At 44.0% G+C, this 15,884-nt stretch overlaps 1 protein-coding gene across 1 annotated transcript in view; it reads left to right on the top strand.

Annotated features, from left to right (window-relative positions):
- Positions 1-7,024, top strand: part of LOC123770560 (uncharacterized) — a 44,650-nt gene extending 37,626 nt beyond the window's left edge. The window contains exons 7-9 of the mRNA XM_069301610.1: positions 646-858; positions 1,347-1,561; positions 3,825-7,024. Coding sequence (XP_069157711.1) covers positions 646-858; positions 1,347-1,513 — 380 coding nt within the window. The 3' untranslated portion in view covers positions 1,514-1,561; positions 3,825-7,024. The remainder of the gene's footprint in view (positions 1-645; positions 859-1,346; positions 1,562-3,824) is intronic.
- Positions 7,025-15,884: the final 8,860 nt, after the last annotated feature.

Raw genomic sequence — 15,884 nt, 5'->3', positions numbered from 1 at the left:
TGTGGTCTTAGTACAATAACAATGCTGACACTCCATACTACTGACGCTACTGGCCGACATTGTCCAGATATGATAGGAGCCAAATTTGCTCCACGCGTCTCGGAGGTGACAACAACAATGGCTGACCACTCCCTCACAACTGACGCTACTGGTCTACATTGTCCAGATGTCAGTAAGTGATAGAAGGGTCACATTTACTCTATTTTAATTCTGATAATTAAGTTAATTTATATGAGATGTTTTTATGATGGTAAAGTCCAAAGACTAATGTATTTAAGAATAATTCCCACCATAATAGATGGTGAATTTATAATAGTATGTGGTAATGATATCCTGTTTTCTATAGACGGAAATTCCACTACAGGTTACATTTTCTATGGGTAACTTGTTTATACAACACAGCAATATTATCTGTCTATGATATTATTAAATGGTGTCGGATTTTCCGACACCATTGTTTATCATGTCCACCAATGAGAGAAGGAGATACATCCCAGTATTTATCATGTCCACCAATAAGAGTAGGAGATACATCCAAGTGTTTATTATGTCCACCAATGAGAGCAGGAGATACATCTTAGTGTGTTTGAAGGTTTTGTTTTGATTTTGAGTTGAGCAATATAACATGCAAATGTACACCTACAGATGTTATACTGGATGCCACGGGCGACATCATGGACCCAGCCATCCTGGCCAGACTGCCATATCCGCTCCTCTATCTACGTCTGTCAGTAATTCGCTGCCTCACAGATGACAGCCCTGACATCGATTGGTGCTGCGACTTGGCTCGTCAACTGTGTCCCGAATCCAGTAAAGGGTTCTATTTTGAAATTGATTTCGCTGATACTCACCTCACTAGTAAGTATATTCTTAATAACTATGATATCTTGAGTGTGTGGAAGACTAGAATTCCTCAGAGTTGACGCTAAAACCTTCAGTGTCTTTATATTACAATAGTTTGTTTTGTTGTAATGCTTCAAGAATAGCCTAGGGGGCTGTTTAGCCTCACGTGATAGTAGAGCAAATTATATTTCGCTGATTCTAGCGTTTGCTGTGTGAGTTAGTCAGGTCTAACTAGTTAGTCAGATCTACCAGTCTCCGTGTTGCAGTGGTAAGACACTCGCCTGGCGTTCCGCGAGCGCTTTGTCATGGCTTCAAAATCCTTAACTGTAGCCTCTGTTTAACTCAACAGTAAAATGTGTACTTGGTTGTAACAACGATTCTTCGCGGCGGGGATCGTATTCCAGGGACCTGCCCGAAACGCTACGCGTACTAGTGGCTGTACAAGAATGTAACAACTCTTGTATATCTCAGGTGTGTGCCTCATTATGCTCTCCCGTCTGCAGGTGTTGGTGTGGAGAGCCTAGCACGAAGCCTCCACCAGAAGGGCATCACCACTAGTGGCCTTTCTGTCTATACCAAGGACTCGCTTCCCCAGGAGGATGAAGATCGCCTCAAGGAGCTTGTTGACTCACTTGGCCTCGGATTTCTTTTGTGTCTAGAAGCGAGTTGAGAGCCAAAAAGTATTCACAATATGCATGTGTGATGACACATCTATGAGGTAGGTTTGGTGTGCATGTATCATGGTGACTATACATGTGTAATATTGTTGCATTGGGTGAACACAAATTACAATTTCACAGAGGGTAGGAGGCACTGTGTCCCTCCAGCCTGGATCCTCTTGTTTATTATGGACTGCAAGATAGTTAACTACCTTCAGCTTGCTCCACACCAGTTTTAAAGTACCCACATCAGTACCCACAATGAAGACCAGTCATGGGAGTCAACTTCGTAGTATTACTAAGATTTTGATTGTTGCCGCCGGAGACGGCTAGTTTATTGTGCACCCCATACCCATCCTGTGAGCGGTAGTGCAAAAAGCATTACAGAGGGCACAAAAGGTCTTTATCAGACCTCATCTTAGATTATTACATAAACAATTTCATCTATCCTTCACACCTTATAGTTACAATGTTAGCTAGTTACAGAGAAAGTGCTATTTCAAGAGCTCTACATTTACAGTAAGTCATTATACATTAATGGTAGGTCTTATCGCTCATACATAATAGTTTGACCAATGACGATAGTCATAGGGTAGCTTCTGTTTATTATTAGTCTTCACAATACACTACTTGTTTCTTCATCTCATATGTCGTTTATCTACTGGAAGCGAAATGTGGATACAGTGCAAGGATTTCAGGTAATTTATCCATGGTAATATGATAGGTTGCCATAGCATACAGAGTAAGCTTAGATTTATCTCTAAATGGCTCAATTTTACTACAATCCAAGATATTAGTGTCCGTGGTGTAGTGGTAAGACACTCGCCTGGCGTTCCGCGAACGCTTTGTCATGGGTTCGTATCCTGGCTGGGGAGGATTTACTGGGCGCAAATCCTTAACTGTAGCCTCTGTTTAACTCAACAGTAAAATGTGTACATGGTTGTAAAAACGATTCTTCGCGGCTGGGATCGTATTCCAGGGACCTGCCCGAAACGCTACGAGTACTAGTGGCTGTACAAGAATGTAACAACTCTTGTATATATCTAAAAAAAAAAAGTGTTTGAGTGTCCCTGTCTTTGTCCACACACTTTACACTTTACTTCATCTAGATCCCTATACAAGACGAACTGCCAGAGATACTTGTAGCCAAGTCTTATACGAGCTGTGACAACATCTGTTAGTTTACTGACTTTGTTACTTGCTCCATACACATGTTTTACTTCACACATTTCATTGCGATGAACAATGAACCTACTAGTTCCAGTTTGCACAGTTCTACTCTCTTCAAATCCATCCAGTAGTTCTTGTCTAATGACACTTTTAAGGGACCTATTTGATAACTCAAGATTCCGTTCAATGCTGTCTTTATTTAATGCAGCCTTAGCAAGGGCGTCAACTTTGTCATATTCCTGCAGGCCAATGTGAGAAGGAATCCACAACATTTTTATATATACCCTCTTGCTCAGTATTCTTATATATCTACGTCTAGCTTCCAAGACAAGCATGTTATTACTTGATTGCAAACTGTTTATTGCTCGTAGTGAGGAAAGGGAATCGGAAATAATTAAGCTGTCTACTTCAGTATTGTCAATAATTTCGAGTGCTACCAGTATTGCTACCAACTCGGCTTGCATTGTGGATGCCCAGTTACTAATTCGTATATTCCTTTGAATTGTGCTGCCATCGGGCTGATGAGCAATAACAGCACTTCCTACCCTCCCTGTAGCTGTATTGAGTGATCCGTCAGTGTATATGGTCTGTGCTATGTTGTTTTCAGCTTGTATACTGTGAATGTGTTCTATGGTGTTTAATTTAGCAGCAAGCTGAGCATGAGGGTTGTTTGTGTAGTTTCTTGGTGGGGTATGCAGGGGTCAGGATGTCAAAAGGTACTATCTGCCAGGGTGGAAGGAAGTGCTGTACTCTTTCATCTGTATATACATCGTGCAGTCCCATCATTTTAAGAAATAACCATCATCATGGCGTGCCATTTCACCAACCTTTAGAGTAGTCGCATGGATCTCTCTGCAGGCTCAACAGACCTTGACATCACGTGTGTGCACTCCTGGTCGACGTTGGCTTACTACTCCTGGTCGACGTTGGCTTACTACTCCTGGTCGACGTTGGCTTGCTACTCCTGGTCGACGTTGGCTTGCTACTCCTGGTCGACGTTGGCTTACTACTCCTGGTCTACGTTGGCTTACTACTCCTGGTCTACGTTGGCTTGCTACTCTTGTGTGGTTGGAAAACTTATTAATGCTCTCATGATCATTACATCAAATAGGACATCAATCAGAGAATAATATCCTTACTATTTGATTCCAGGGAACTCAGAAGGAGAGACTTCCGACGAGCGACTGCCACAGTACACAATCCAAGACCTTTTCAGAGTGCTGTTTAAGACCGAGACGTATCAACCACGTTGAGCTAATTCCCGATAAACAAATGGCACCTTTATAGCTGCCTGGGGAAAGTAATTAATAAATAAATAAATAAATATGTTTATTCAGGTAAGGTACATACATACAAGTGATGTTACATTAATGGATTGATATATAGATAGAGCTAGTACATACAATGCCTAAAGCCACTATTACGCAATGCGTTTCGGGCAAGAAAAACATTAATATCTAGAACTTAATACTAATTGAGCATAAAGAATAAAAAGTGTTGAAAACAAATATAAATAAAGATAAAAAAAAGGGGGAACATGACTGAAAAAGCAGCACAAATACAATAGGTTGACAAACAGTGTTGATTAAAAAAAATAATAATAATAAAATAACAGACATGGGTTGACAATAAAGGAGTGAGGTGGGTTACAGGGAATTTATTAGGTAGTGTTTAGTTTTTATCTTAAACTGGTTGAGAGAGGTACAGTCTTTAACATGGTTGGGAAGGTCATTCCACATTCTGGGTCCCTTGATTTGTAGAGCATTTCTAGTTTGATTAAGTCGTACTCTTGGAATATCAAAACTGTATTTATTCCTGGTGTGGTGCTCATGGGTTCTGTTACAACCTTCAATGAAGCTTTTGAGGTCAGGATTGGCATTACAGTTCAGCATTTTATATATGTATAATACACAAGAGAGAATGTGCAGTGACTTAATATCTAACATATTCAGAGATTTGAGTAAGGGTACCGAGTGATGTCTGGGGCCAGAGTTGGATATTGTCCTAATAGCAGCTTTGTGTTGGGTAATAAGAGGACGTAAATGATTTTGGGTAGTAGAACCCCAAGCACAAATACCATAGTTGAGGTATGGATAGATGAGGGAGTAATAGAGAGTAACCAGGGCAGGGCGGGGTACATAATATCTGATCTTAGAAAGAATGCCAACAGTTTTTGAAACTTTTTTTGATATATTTAGAATTATTTTATTCGTCCTTAGGCCTATCACTTTTGGATATAGGGAATTGTGAACTCACCGGTATGTAAGCTGAAAATTGTCCTTTTCGCCATGCCAGCATCCAAGCTTTGTTCGAGGAGACCCGCGCTGTGTGTTCTGCATATATCCTGTTGATCCATTCTCATGGGATGTTTAGTTCCCTTCGTATCGGCCCTGCCGAAGTGGGTGCGTACAATGTTGGTATTATCACTCTATCATGTTGTTACATTTGTTATTTGTATGAATTACTGATTGTCATTCCGTTAATGCCAGTTTCCTTTCTGCATTCCTGAGAATCCTGTCCGGATATCTTCGTTTAGAAAAGAAACTCGAGAGATCATTTAGCACCTTCTCAAGTCTGTTACCCTCACTCGCTGTTCTTTTTAACCTTATTGCCAGTGAGTACAGTAGGGAGTGTGTGAATGATGGTGAGTGGCATAAATGTAGCTTGGAACTTTTATATGGCTCCCCATCCGCACCCCATTGTTGTTATCTAGATACACATATGTGTTTAAGAAGGCCAGCTCCGTTTCACTGCTTTCTAATGTAATATTAAAATTCCCATGAACTCCATTAAAAGAGTCAAAAAAATTCTGAAGGTCTTGTTCACCTCCTTCGCTGTCATGCCAAAAACGTCATCGCTGTATCTGCAGTAGATACAGTGGTTGTGGGGTAGTAGAGGGGTTGTGGGGGCGTGCTGTTCTCTGAGCTCTTCCAACACGTACTCTCTGTACGCAAGTTTCCACCACTGAGATGCTGGTGCTTCTGTCTACTGCTGTGCTTTTGATTTGCCTGTAAGCCCTCCCACTGAAATGTAGCAACGTGTGTGATGTGTAATATACATTCTTCTAGCAGGGCTCTGGGTGGTGGTCTCCTGTATGATGCCTCCTGCAGTTCTACTTGGATTTGTCCCTTGAGTGTCGAAAAAGGTCGCAATCTACCGTGCCTCTCTGGGGAATGCTGGGGTACAAGGACACCCTGTCCAGAGGATGAAGGTTTGCCCCTAATGGAATAGGTTCCCTGTGGTTTTGTGATCTGGCCAGAAAGTCCATAACATCCTTCAGGCGTTCCAGCAAGAGGCCCAAAAGCGGCACGAAGATTGCCATGCATATCAGATCTATGGGCCACGTTGACGCCCCACAGCCACTCAGTATGGACCTTCCTGACCATGTGTGCATCTGGATTTAATGATTTATGTATTTTTGGCAGGACGTATGGTGGCGGTATTGCATGTGAAAATGTTATGAATGCATCCCTGGCCGCTGCTGTGAGGAGTCCCTCTGTACCGTTTGTGTTGGAGTATACTGTCAGTACCGAGTTCCGACTTCTTTCCTTGTGCGTTTCCCACTGCCTCTCCTAGAATTGTATCAGATGGTTTGTGGGAGCATCTAGTTGGCGGAGGCCTTCCCGCCTGTAGTTCTCCGTTCCCCATACTGCCATTGTCGCCCCTTTGTCGGTTACTTTAATCACTATGTCCGTCCTATTGTTTAGTTCCATAAGGGCATCCCACTCTATCTTTGTAGGATTTTGCCCGACTACAGAGCAGGGTTTCTCCCCAACCTCTCCTCTTAAAAAACATCGCTTCTGGCCGTTTGCCCGTATGGCCGAAAGTGGACGTAATTTGAAAATGAAAATAAATTAAATTAAATTTGAGATTTTTTTTCAACACCAGTAAGATAAGGGTCCTCTGATAGGTTAGGTGGGCAGGAAATTCGCATAAGTTTCAAAACGTTATGAAAAACGTTAATTGAAAGTTTCCTCTCCTAACCTTTTAGAGTAAGCCGGACGACTCAAACAGAAAACGGGACAGTACGTCACTTTCCTGAGCTGATTTCATTTCAAATGACGTCCACTTTTGGTCATAGCGCGCATACGAGCCAAAAGTGTTATTTTTAAGAGGACGGGTTGTTCTCCCAGGCCAATTATGAGTTTGTGTAGCTGTTTGTGTAGTTCCGTGTGCTAGACTGTCCTCATGTACACCTTGCTCATCTATGCCTCTTGAAGCTGCAGTATAGTATAATTATTGTTATGGTCACACACCTGTAAACATCTCTTACCAACACACTTGGTCCACAGAGGGACACAAAGTCACTGTACAATATATACGAATTTACTAGAAATAAATATTTATATTTATTTACAAGGTTTTCATAACCTGTTTTCTATACATTGGGGAAGTAGTATCAGTGACAAGGCTACTCAGTGACCAGGCTACTCAGTGACCAGGCTACTCAGTGACCAGGCTACGCAGTGACCAGGCTACTCAGTGACCAGGCTACTCAGTGACCAGGCTACGCAGTGACCAGGCTACTCAGTGACCAGGCTACGCAGTGACCAGGCTACTCAGTGACCAGGCTACTCAGTGACCAGGCTACTCAGTGACCAGGCTACTCAGTGACCAGGCTACTCAGTGACCAGGCTACTCAGTGACCAGGCTACTCAGTGACCAGGCTACGCAGTGACCAGGCTACTCAGTGACCAGGCTACTCAGTGACCAGGCTACTCAGTGACCAGGCTACTCAGTGACCAGGCTACTCAGTGACCAGGCTACGCAGTGACCAGGCTACGCAGTGACCAGGCTACGCAGTGACCAGGCTACTCAGTGACCAGGCTACTCAGTGACCAGGCTACTCAGTGACCAGGCTACTCAGTGACCAGGCTACTCAGTGACCAGGCTACTCAGTGACCAGGCTACTCAGTGACCAGGCTACGCAGTGACCAGGCTACTCAGTGACCAGGCTACTCAGTGACCAGGCTACTCAGTGACCAGGCTACTCAGTGACCAGGCTACTCAGTGACCAGGCTACTCAGTGACCAGGCTACTCAGTGACCAGGCTACTCAGTGACCAGGCTACTCAGTGACCAGGCTACGCAGTGACCAGGCTACGCAGTGACCAGGCTACGCAGTGACCAGGCTACTCAGTGACCAGGCTACTCAGTGACCAGGCTACGCAGTGACCAGGCTACGCAGTGACCAGGCTACGCAGTGACCAGGCTACGCAGTGACCAGGCTACTCAGTGACCAGGCTACTCAGTGACCAGGCTACGCAGTGACCAGGCTACGCAGTGACCAGGCTACGCAGTGACCAGGCTACTCAGTGACCAGGCTACTCAGTGACCAGGCTACGCAGTGACCAGGCTACGCAGTGACCAGGCTACTCAGTGACCAGGCTACTCAGTGACCAGGCTATGCAGTGACCAGGCTACGCAGTGACCAGGCTACGCAGTGACCAGGCTACTCAGTGACCAGGCTACTCAGTGACCAGGCTACGCAGTGACCAGGCTACTCAGTGACCAGGCTACGCAGTGACCAGGCTACTCAGTGACCAGGCTACTCAGTGACCAGGCTACTCAGTGACCAGGCTACTCAGTGACCAGGCTACTCAGTGACCAGGCTACTCAGTGACCAGGCTACTCAGTGACCAGGCTACTCAGTGATCAGGCTACTCAGTGATCAGGCTACTCAGTGACCAGGCTACTCAGTGACCAGGCTACTCAGTGACCAGGCTACTCAGTGACCAGGCTACTCAGTGACCAGGCTACTCAATGACCAGGCTACTCAGTGACCAGGCTACTCAGTGACCAGGCCACTCAGTGACCAGGCTACGCAGTGACCAGGCTATGCAGTGACCAGGCTACGCAGTGACCAGGCTACGCAGTGACCAGGCTATGCAGTGACCAGGCTACTCAGTGACCAGGCTACTCAGTAACCAGGCTACTCAGTGACCAGGCTACTCAGTGACCAGACTACTCAGTGACCAGGCTACGCAGTGACCAGGCTACGCAGTGACCAGGCTACGCAGTGACCAGGCTACGCAGTGACCAGGCTACTCAGTGACCAGGCTACTCAGTGACCAGGCTACACAGTGACCAGGCTACTCAGTGACCAGGCTACTCAGTGACCAGGCTACTCAGTGACCAGGCTACTCAGTGATCAGGCTACTCAGTGACCAGGCTATTCAACATTTGTAGCCTAAATAATCGACGCTACTTTTCCTCTGTTTTGTTACCGTAAACGATCTCCATGATCAATCACTCAGTATTCCCAATAAATGATCTGTAATTACCATTAATCACTATAGTTGATCACAAATAAATGAAGTTAATCACAATAAACTCTCAGGATATGATTATATCAATATCATTGTCAATAGTACATATGGTATTTGATGTTGTTTTACACTAAGTCTTTCACACTCTCCTGAGTGCTTTATCAAGGTTTGAGTGTACTCGCCTAGTAATGCTTGTGGGGGTTGAGCTTTGGCTCTTTGGTTCCGCCTTTCAACCGTCAATCAGCTGGTGTACAGGTTCCTGAGCCTACTGGGCTCCATCATATCTACATTTGAAACTGTGTATGGAGTCAGCCTCCACCACAACACTGCCTAATGCATTCCATTTAGTAACTACTCTGACACTGAAAAAGTTCTTTCTAATGTCTCATTTGGGTACTCAGCTTCCATCTGTGTTCCTGTTAAATAATGGAGTGTCTGTACTATGGGGCCTAGTATTATCTGGATGTAGGGGCAATAGCAAGCATTAAGAGTTATCAAAATGGGAGATCTAAAAGGCCCGGCCCCCAAATAAAACTATAAGCAGTGCTGAATACTTGGCTACACACAAGGTCAGTCTAGAGGTTGATTTAAGATCTACACAGGAAGAACTGATACTCTCTTACTTCACTTATTTATTAACCCCTTAACAACCCCCCATATACATTCACACCAATAACAAAAATAATAATTACTTTACCACACTATCTTACGTTAAAAGCCTTGTTCCACCTAAGCAGGATACAAGGTTTACACTGAACACAAGCTAGGGTAAAGTTCTACTAGGGAAACACTTGAAGCTAGAGTCCGCTTAGGGTAGGGAGACCACGTGGTTCCACTGGGACCCCCTTTTGAATAACTAATAATATAAACTCTAAAAACACCTACTACACACAAAGTATACTACTCTACACATAGAACACGTGTATGCCAGAGATTGAATAATGTACACAGTGTATACTTAGCTTGAACAAGACACAGAAATAAGGAAATGAGGAGGAAGGGTAGGAGGATCCTGTCCACACCACGCCAGCTCAGAGAAAGGAACTCTCAGTCTCCTTTCCCCCAGCTGGCTCGCTGCCGGCAGACTGCTCAACTAATCGTACCGCAGCCCTATACCCAGTTTACTCAGGTTTAATTTACAAATGATTAGAAAGTATTAGTAAACATAGTTGGTGCCTATGTTATTATTTAATCATCAACCCCAAGCTCAGTCTTTAAATGCTCTTTGAGAAACATGAATTGTCTTACGTCTGGCAGGGAAGATACAAACAATCACAGCTCGTGATGCGTCCAACTATACTATAAGAAAGTTTAATAGCTCAATTTTGACCTCTGGTTTCCACTGAGGAACCCAGGGTTGTAACACTCCTCCCCCCTTCAGAAAAAAAAAAATGTGACTACTAGAATAGTAGTCATATTTTTTTGTAAGAGTATACAGAGAATAAAAAGGAAAATCTATGGCAAAAAAAATAAGTCAAAAACAACAATTTCTCTGCAAGAAAAGTACAAGGGAATTCTCTGAAAAAAAAAACACATACACAAAAAAAACAGGGAAGTAAATAAATTGGACACGGCATATTTAATGTCATAGGAGAACCTAAAAAAAAAATTACTAAAGCATGACAGTTGGTAAATGGTTTCCTGTGGCCCAGATGAATGTTATTCAGGCAACCGGGACAGAGCGTTGACCATCACGTTGAGCCGGCCCGGTAGGTGGATAATAGACAGTTTGAAGTCCTGTAGGTACAATGCCCACCTGAGGATGCGTTTATTCTTCCCCTTCATCTGAGTCAGGAAGACTAGTGGGTTATGGTCCGTGTACACTTCCACTATATTACCTGTGAGGTAAACTTCAAACTTTTTACATGTTAACACTAGCGCCAACGCCTCTTTTTCTACCACTGAATAATTGCGCTGCGCCTTGTCAAATTTCAGAGTAATAATATACTGGGTGTTCCACCTGATCATCCCCAGTTTGCAACAACACTGCACCAGCACCCGAGTCAGACGTGTCAACATGAATTTTAAACGGTCGGTCGAACCTTGGACTAGCAAGCACTGGGGCGGAAGCTAAGATCAATTTCAAATTTTTAAATGCCTCTACACAGTCTGATGACACTTAAATTTAACGGCCTTTCGCAACAAGTCTGTGAGAGGAGTGGCAACACTGGAAAAGTTCTGACAAAAGCGTCGATAGTACGCACACATACCGATAAATCTTTGAACGTCCTTTTTAGACTTTAGCACTGGATACTCCAGAATGGCACTGATTTTATCTTGCCGAGGTAACACTTTTCTTTGGCCCACTTCATAACCGAGGTATATCACTGTGCCTTGGCCAAAATGACACTTTTTTGCGTTTAAGGTTAGATTTGCGTTCTTTAAAATTGTGAACAACTGGCGTAACCTAGCTATGTGGTCAGCCCAATTACTGTCAAAGAGCACGATATCATCTAAATATGCCCTACAATTTGGTACATTAGCGAGCAAAGAGTTCATGAGTCTCTGGAACGTGGCAGGGGCATTATGCAAGCCGAACGGTAACACTTGATACTCAAAAACACCCTCGAGTGTCACGAACGCAGTTAGTTGCTTAGTACGTTCAGTGAGTGGGATTTGATAGTACCCCCTAGAGAGATCGAATTTCGAGACATACGTGGCGTTCCCGATTTCGTCGATGCAGTCCTCGAGACGGGGCAACGGATAGGCATCCACAATGGTCACCTTGTTGAGCTGCTGGTAGTCGGTGCATAATCGCCAGGAGCCGTCTGGTTTGGGGACCAAAAGGCAGGGCGAGCACCAAGAGCCCTGGCTTGTCCGGATGAGGCCGTGCTGGAGCAAGAAGTCGACCTCCTTCCGTACGATGGCCTTCTTTTCTGGGCTCATCCGATAGGGTTGAAGGCGAATGGGGGTGTAGTCCGTCAACTTGACATCATGGCAAATGGCATCAGTCTGGGTCGGGACCTCCCCGAACAGACTGGAGAATTCATCAACCAACGACTGCACCTCTTCACGTTGGGCCATCTGCAAATGGGACAGTCCCTCCTCCACAGCATTCACAGAACTAGAATTATTGAAAATGAGATTAGTTGGGTCCCCAGAACAATCATCCCCTCCCTCACTGGAAATGGAAACATTGGTTAGTGCAATGGGCCTGGGGCCCTGGAACTTCTTCAGCCGATTTACATGTACGAGCATTACCTGGTTACGCTTGTCAGAGTGCCTCACTTTGTACGTGAGGTCCCCAGTCTTTTCTGTCACAATGTAGGGGCCTTCGTACTTGTGGGACATAGTGCTCCCTATAGTCGAGGCCTTAATACCAGGACAGGGTCGCCAGGCTGAAATACCCGCCATTTAGCCTTAGCATCGTTACGTTCTTTCATCTTTTCTTGGGCCTTCCCAAGATACTTTAGTGCCGCCGCCTTGCAGTCCTTGAGTCTCTGGTGGTGTTGCACAAAGAAAGCTGAACCTTCGGTTAACGTTACGTTCCCTAACAGATTCTCCTGTAACATTTGCAAGGGTCCACGAACTTTATGGCCAAAGACTAACTCAAAAGGAGAACAACCCAGTGAACCTTGTAATCCCTCTCTAGCCGCAAACAAAACATACGATAAATTCTCGTCCCAGAAGGTGTGGGAACTCTCGCACGATGTCTTCAACATCTGCTTCAGAGTTAGATGGAAACGTTCAATTACCCCCTGACTCTGTGGATGGTATGGGCTGGAAACCTTATGAGTTATTCCATGGTCCTTACAAAATTGTTCAAAAATATCAGACTTAAAGTTAGTACCATTGTCAGTTTGCACGACCCAGCAAAAGCCTCTGGGTAACGAGTAGTAATACACATCATCGTGATTAGGTAAATATTACCAGACTTAGTTCTAGGTAATGGACCAACACAGTCCATTACCACATGAGAAAATGGTTCCTCTGACACGACAATAGGCCTTAGAGGAGCTTTAGGTGGAGTCTGGTTTGGTTTCCCAACCAGTTGACAAACAATACATGCATTACAAATTTTTGCCAAGTCGCTCTTCAGCTTGGGCCAGAAAAAATACCTTAAAATTTTGTGAGACGTAATATTAATACCTTGATGTCCCCCCATAGGATCATCATGAGCAGCTGCCAAAACTCTTTCTCTATAGCAGGTCGGCAACATAACCTGGTGGATTACCTCCCACTCATTTGACAAGGGAGCACTCTGTAGTCTCCATTTTCTCATCAAAATCCGATCATTGTAGTAGTACCCAGTTGCTGCGTCTACAATTTCCTCCATAGAGACGGCTGTCTCATGACAATCTGCAAGAGTGATGTCAGCTTTCTGTAACTCACTCAAGGAGGCATCTAGGCCTTGGTCAGATGCCATTGGCCGAGGCTCAACAGTGTTCTCCTCCACCTCCCCACTACTCTTGGTAGGTGGCGGTGGCAGGCTTTCCACAATGTCCTCGGCCACGTCATCGAGTCGGGCCATGAATGTGTCCGCGAGGTCCACTTGGTTTTCACCACTCGGAAAGTTCCTCGTGTCCTCGGGATTTACCATCTTGGCAAGCACAGGGCTGCCCTTACAGTTAAGTCCCATAGATCGACCTGGTCACTGCGCACGCAGGGTACACAACATTATCCTCTGCGGCAGGTGGATCCAGGCAAACCTTAGGGGTAGGCAACATAATAGGCAGTCTGGAGTCCCCTACCTTATCCCCTGCTAAATCATTACCAACTATTACATCAACATTAGGGAAAGATAGGTATGAAGTGACTCCGACTGTACAAACACCCTTGTGGAAATCAGATTCCAGGGTAACCTTATGGAGGGGTACTGCTCGAGTATCACTAGTGACACCCACGACCAGTACCACCTCTCCAGTGTCGAGAGTATTGGCACCTTGCAAAGCACTCTCTAAAATTAATGTCTGGATGGCACCGGTGTCTCGGAAGATCACCACGTCCTTCCAGGAAGAACCCTCAGACAAAAGTAGTCTCCCTTTCGATAAGAATGGGGTAGGCAAGTCCAACCACTGTGGGTTGGAGGTCTTACTCCCTAACCCCCCCGAAGCGGTCCATAGAATTACCCAAATCGGCCCAAAACTACACAAATCGTCCTAGCATTACGTAAGTAATGAAGAAATATGGTATATTTACTTACTATAATGTTGGTGCTACACGTAGAACATGATCAAACCTATTTTTACTCTGAAATAATCTAATTTCATAACGAAATGAGACGTAAATATGTGAGAGGTGACGCCATAGGAAGTCGACGGTCCAAGCGACAATTGTGTGGAGCGACTTATCCAAGATATATGGTCGCCTGGAGAGTGTTTGCTGCCATATCAGCCTCCTGTACACAGTGATCCAGTCCTTTTCGTTCATTGAACACCGAACCCTACACGCCCTCTGATATATTGCTTAATTAACAAATATTCACAAATAAAGATTATATTTGTATATGTTATCAGAAAGGCAGATATAAAATAGTTTTTGTGAATCCATCACAGAGATTATACCTTATTAGAGAGGAAAAATATTCATACTTTAAACAAGGCTTCATGGCCGACGCTCTCCTTACCGATATGGGAACTATGACCTTCCGAAGATCAATGTTAATTTAATCTAGATATTGTAATAAACGAAGTTTTCTATGTCATCATAAAGACATAAATATAAGCTGCATGTTAATACTTTGGCATAAATATAACTGAAGTGAAAGTGAAGATATATGCCTTTTTATAGTTACTTGATGGCTCGCTCAGGGAGTGTGAAGGCCTCCACACAAGCCAATCAATTTTATAATTACTTTGCATGTATGTAAAGTAACGCCATAGGTCTTTGTCAGAATAAAGACATGTAGACGATAATGTAACTACATTTCAAGGAAAACATATCTTAATATAATTATTAAATGAATGCAAAGTTATGGTTAAATAAATAGCCAATACTACACAATCGCCGGTGTCCGGACACATGAATAGTCGCATTAGGTGAAAGGAAATGTACCCAACCATTTCCATTTACCCAACCAGTTTGTGCACCCTATACTCATCCTCTGTGCGGTAATTTATTGTGCACCCCATACTCATCTTGTTACCAGTAGTTTGTGCAACCCATACTCATCCTGTGACCCGTAATTTATTGTGCAACCCATACTTATCCTGTGACCTGTAGTTTATTGTGCAGCTAATACTCATCCTGTGAGTCATAGGACATTGCGCAACCCTTTCTCATCGTGTGAATCTTTGTTTACTTTGCTCTCCATATTCATCCTCTGCGCGATAGTTTCTTGTGCAACCCATACCCATGATGTGAGTGGTAGTTTATTGTGTACCCTATACTCATCCTGTGAGTATAGGGTACACAATTCTTGTTTGGATTCTTGTAATGTTATTTGTCTATTTGTAGTCACAGTATTTGTGCGCCCCTTGAGGGACTTGAATTAGAGGGGGGTTGAAATAGCCTAAGCTACTCTATCCCTTTGAGATGTATTTATTGCTTATCTCAATAAACATACTTGAACTTGGGTACACAATGAGTTCATTTGTACTCCATACTCATCATCAAGAAGTGTATTTTACCAGCATTGTAATATAAATTAAGAATAAAAGCTTAACTGGATTACGGACCCATAATCAAAATAAGAGCCATCACTAATTATCATGACAAATTGTCTAGGCTACACTTCCGCCTTCGACAAGCTGCCGCCGGAGGTGGGTATAGTTTATTGTACACCCCCGCACCCCCAGTCCTGGAAGGGCGGGCATTGGGATGTGGACATGTGTACTGTCTCGGACCCTGTTGGAATATAACCAGTCTGTCAATCGGGTCAACCCAAGTGTTGCGTTTCCAAAAGGGTCGCCCATGTTGGAATCGGTGAACGCCCTAGTAATATTGTTGAAAACATCTTAATAACTTATTAAACCAAAGGTCTTTTTATGTCAGAAGAACGGCAG

This window comes from Procambarus clarkii, chromosome 46 (genome assembly GCF_040958095.1).
Source record: "Procambarus clarkii isolate CNS0578487 chromosome 46, FALCON_Pclarkii_2.0, whole genome shotgun sequence".
In the NCBI taxonomy this organism is placed as follows: Eukaryota; Metazoa; Arthropoda; class Malacostraca; order Decapoda; family Cambaridae; genus Procambarus; species Procambarus clarkii.
The sequence above is the reverse complement of the archived record's forward strand: the minus strand, read 5'-3'. Positions and strand labels throughout refer to the sequence as shown.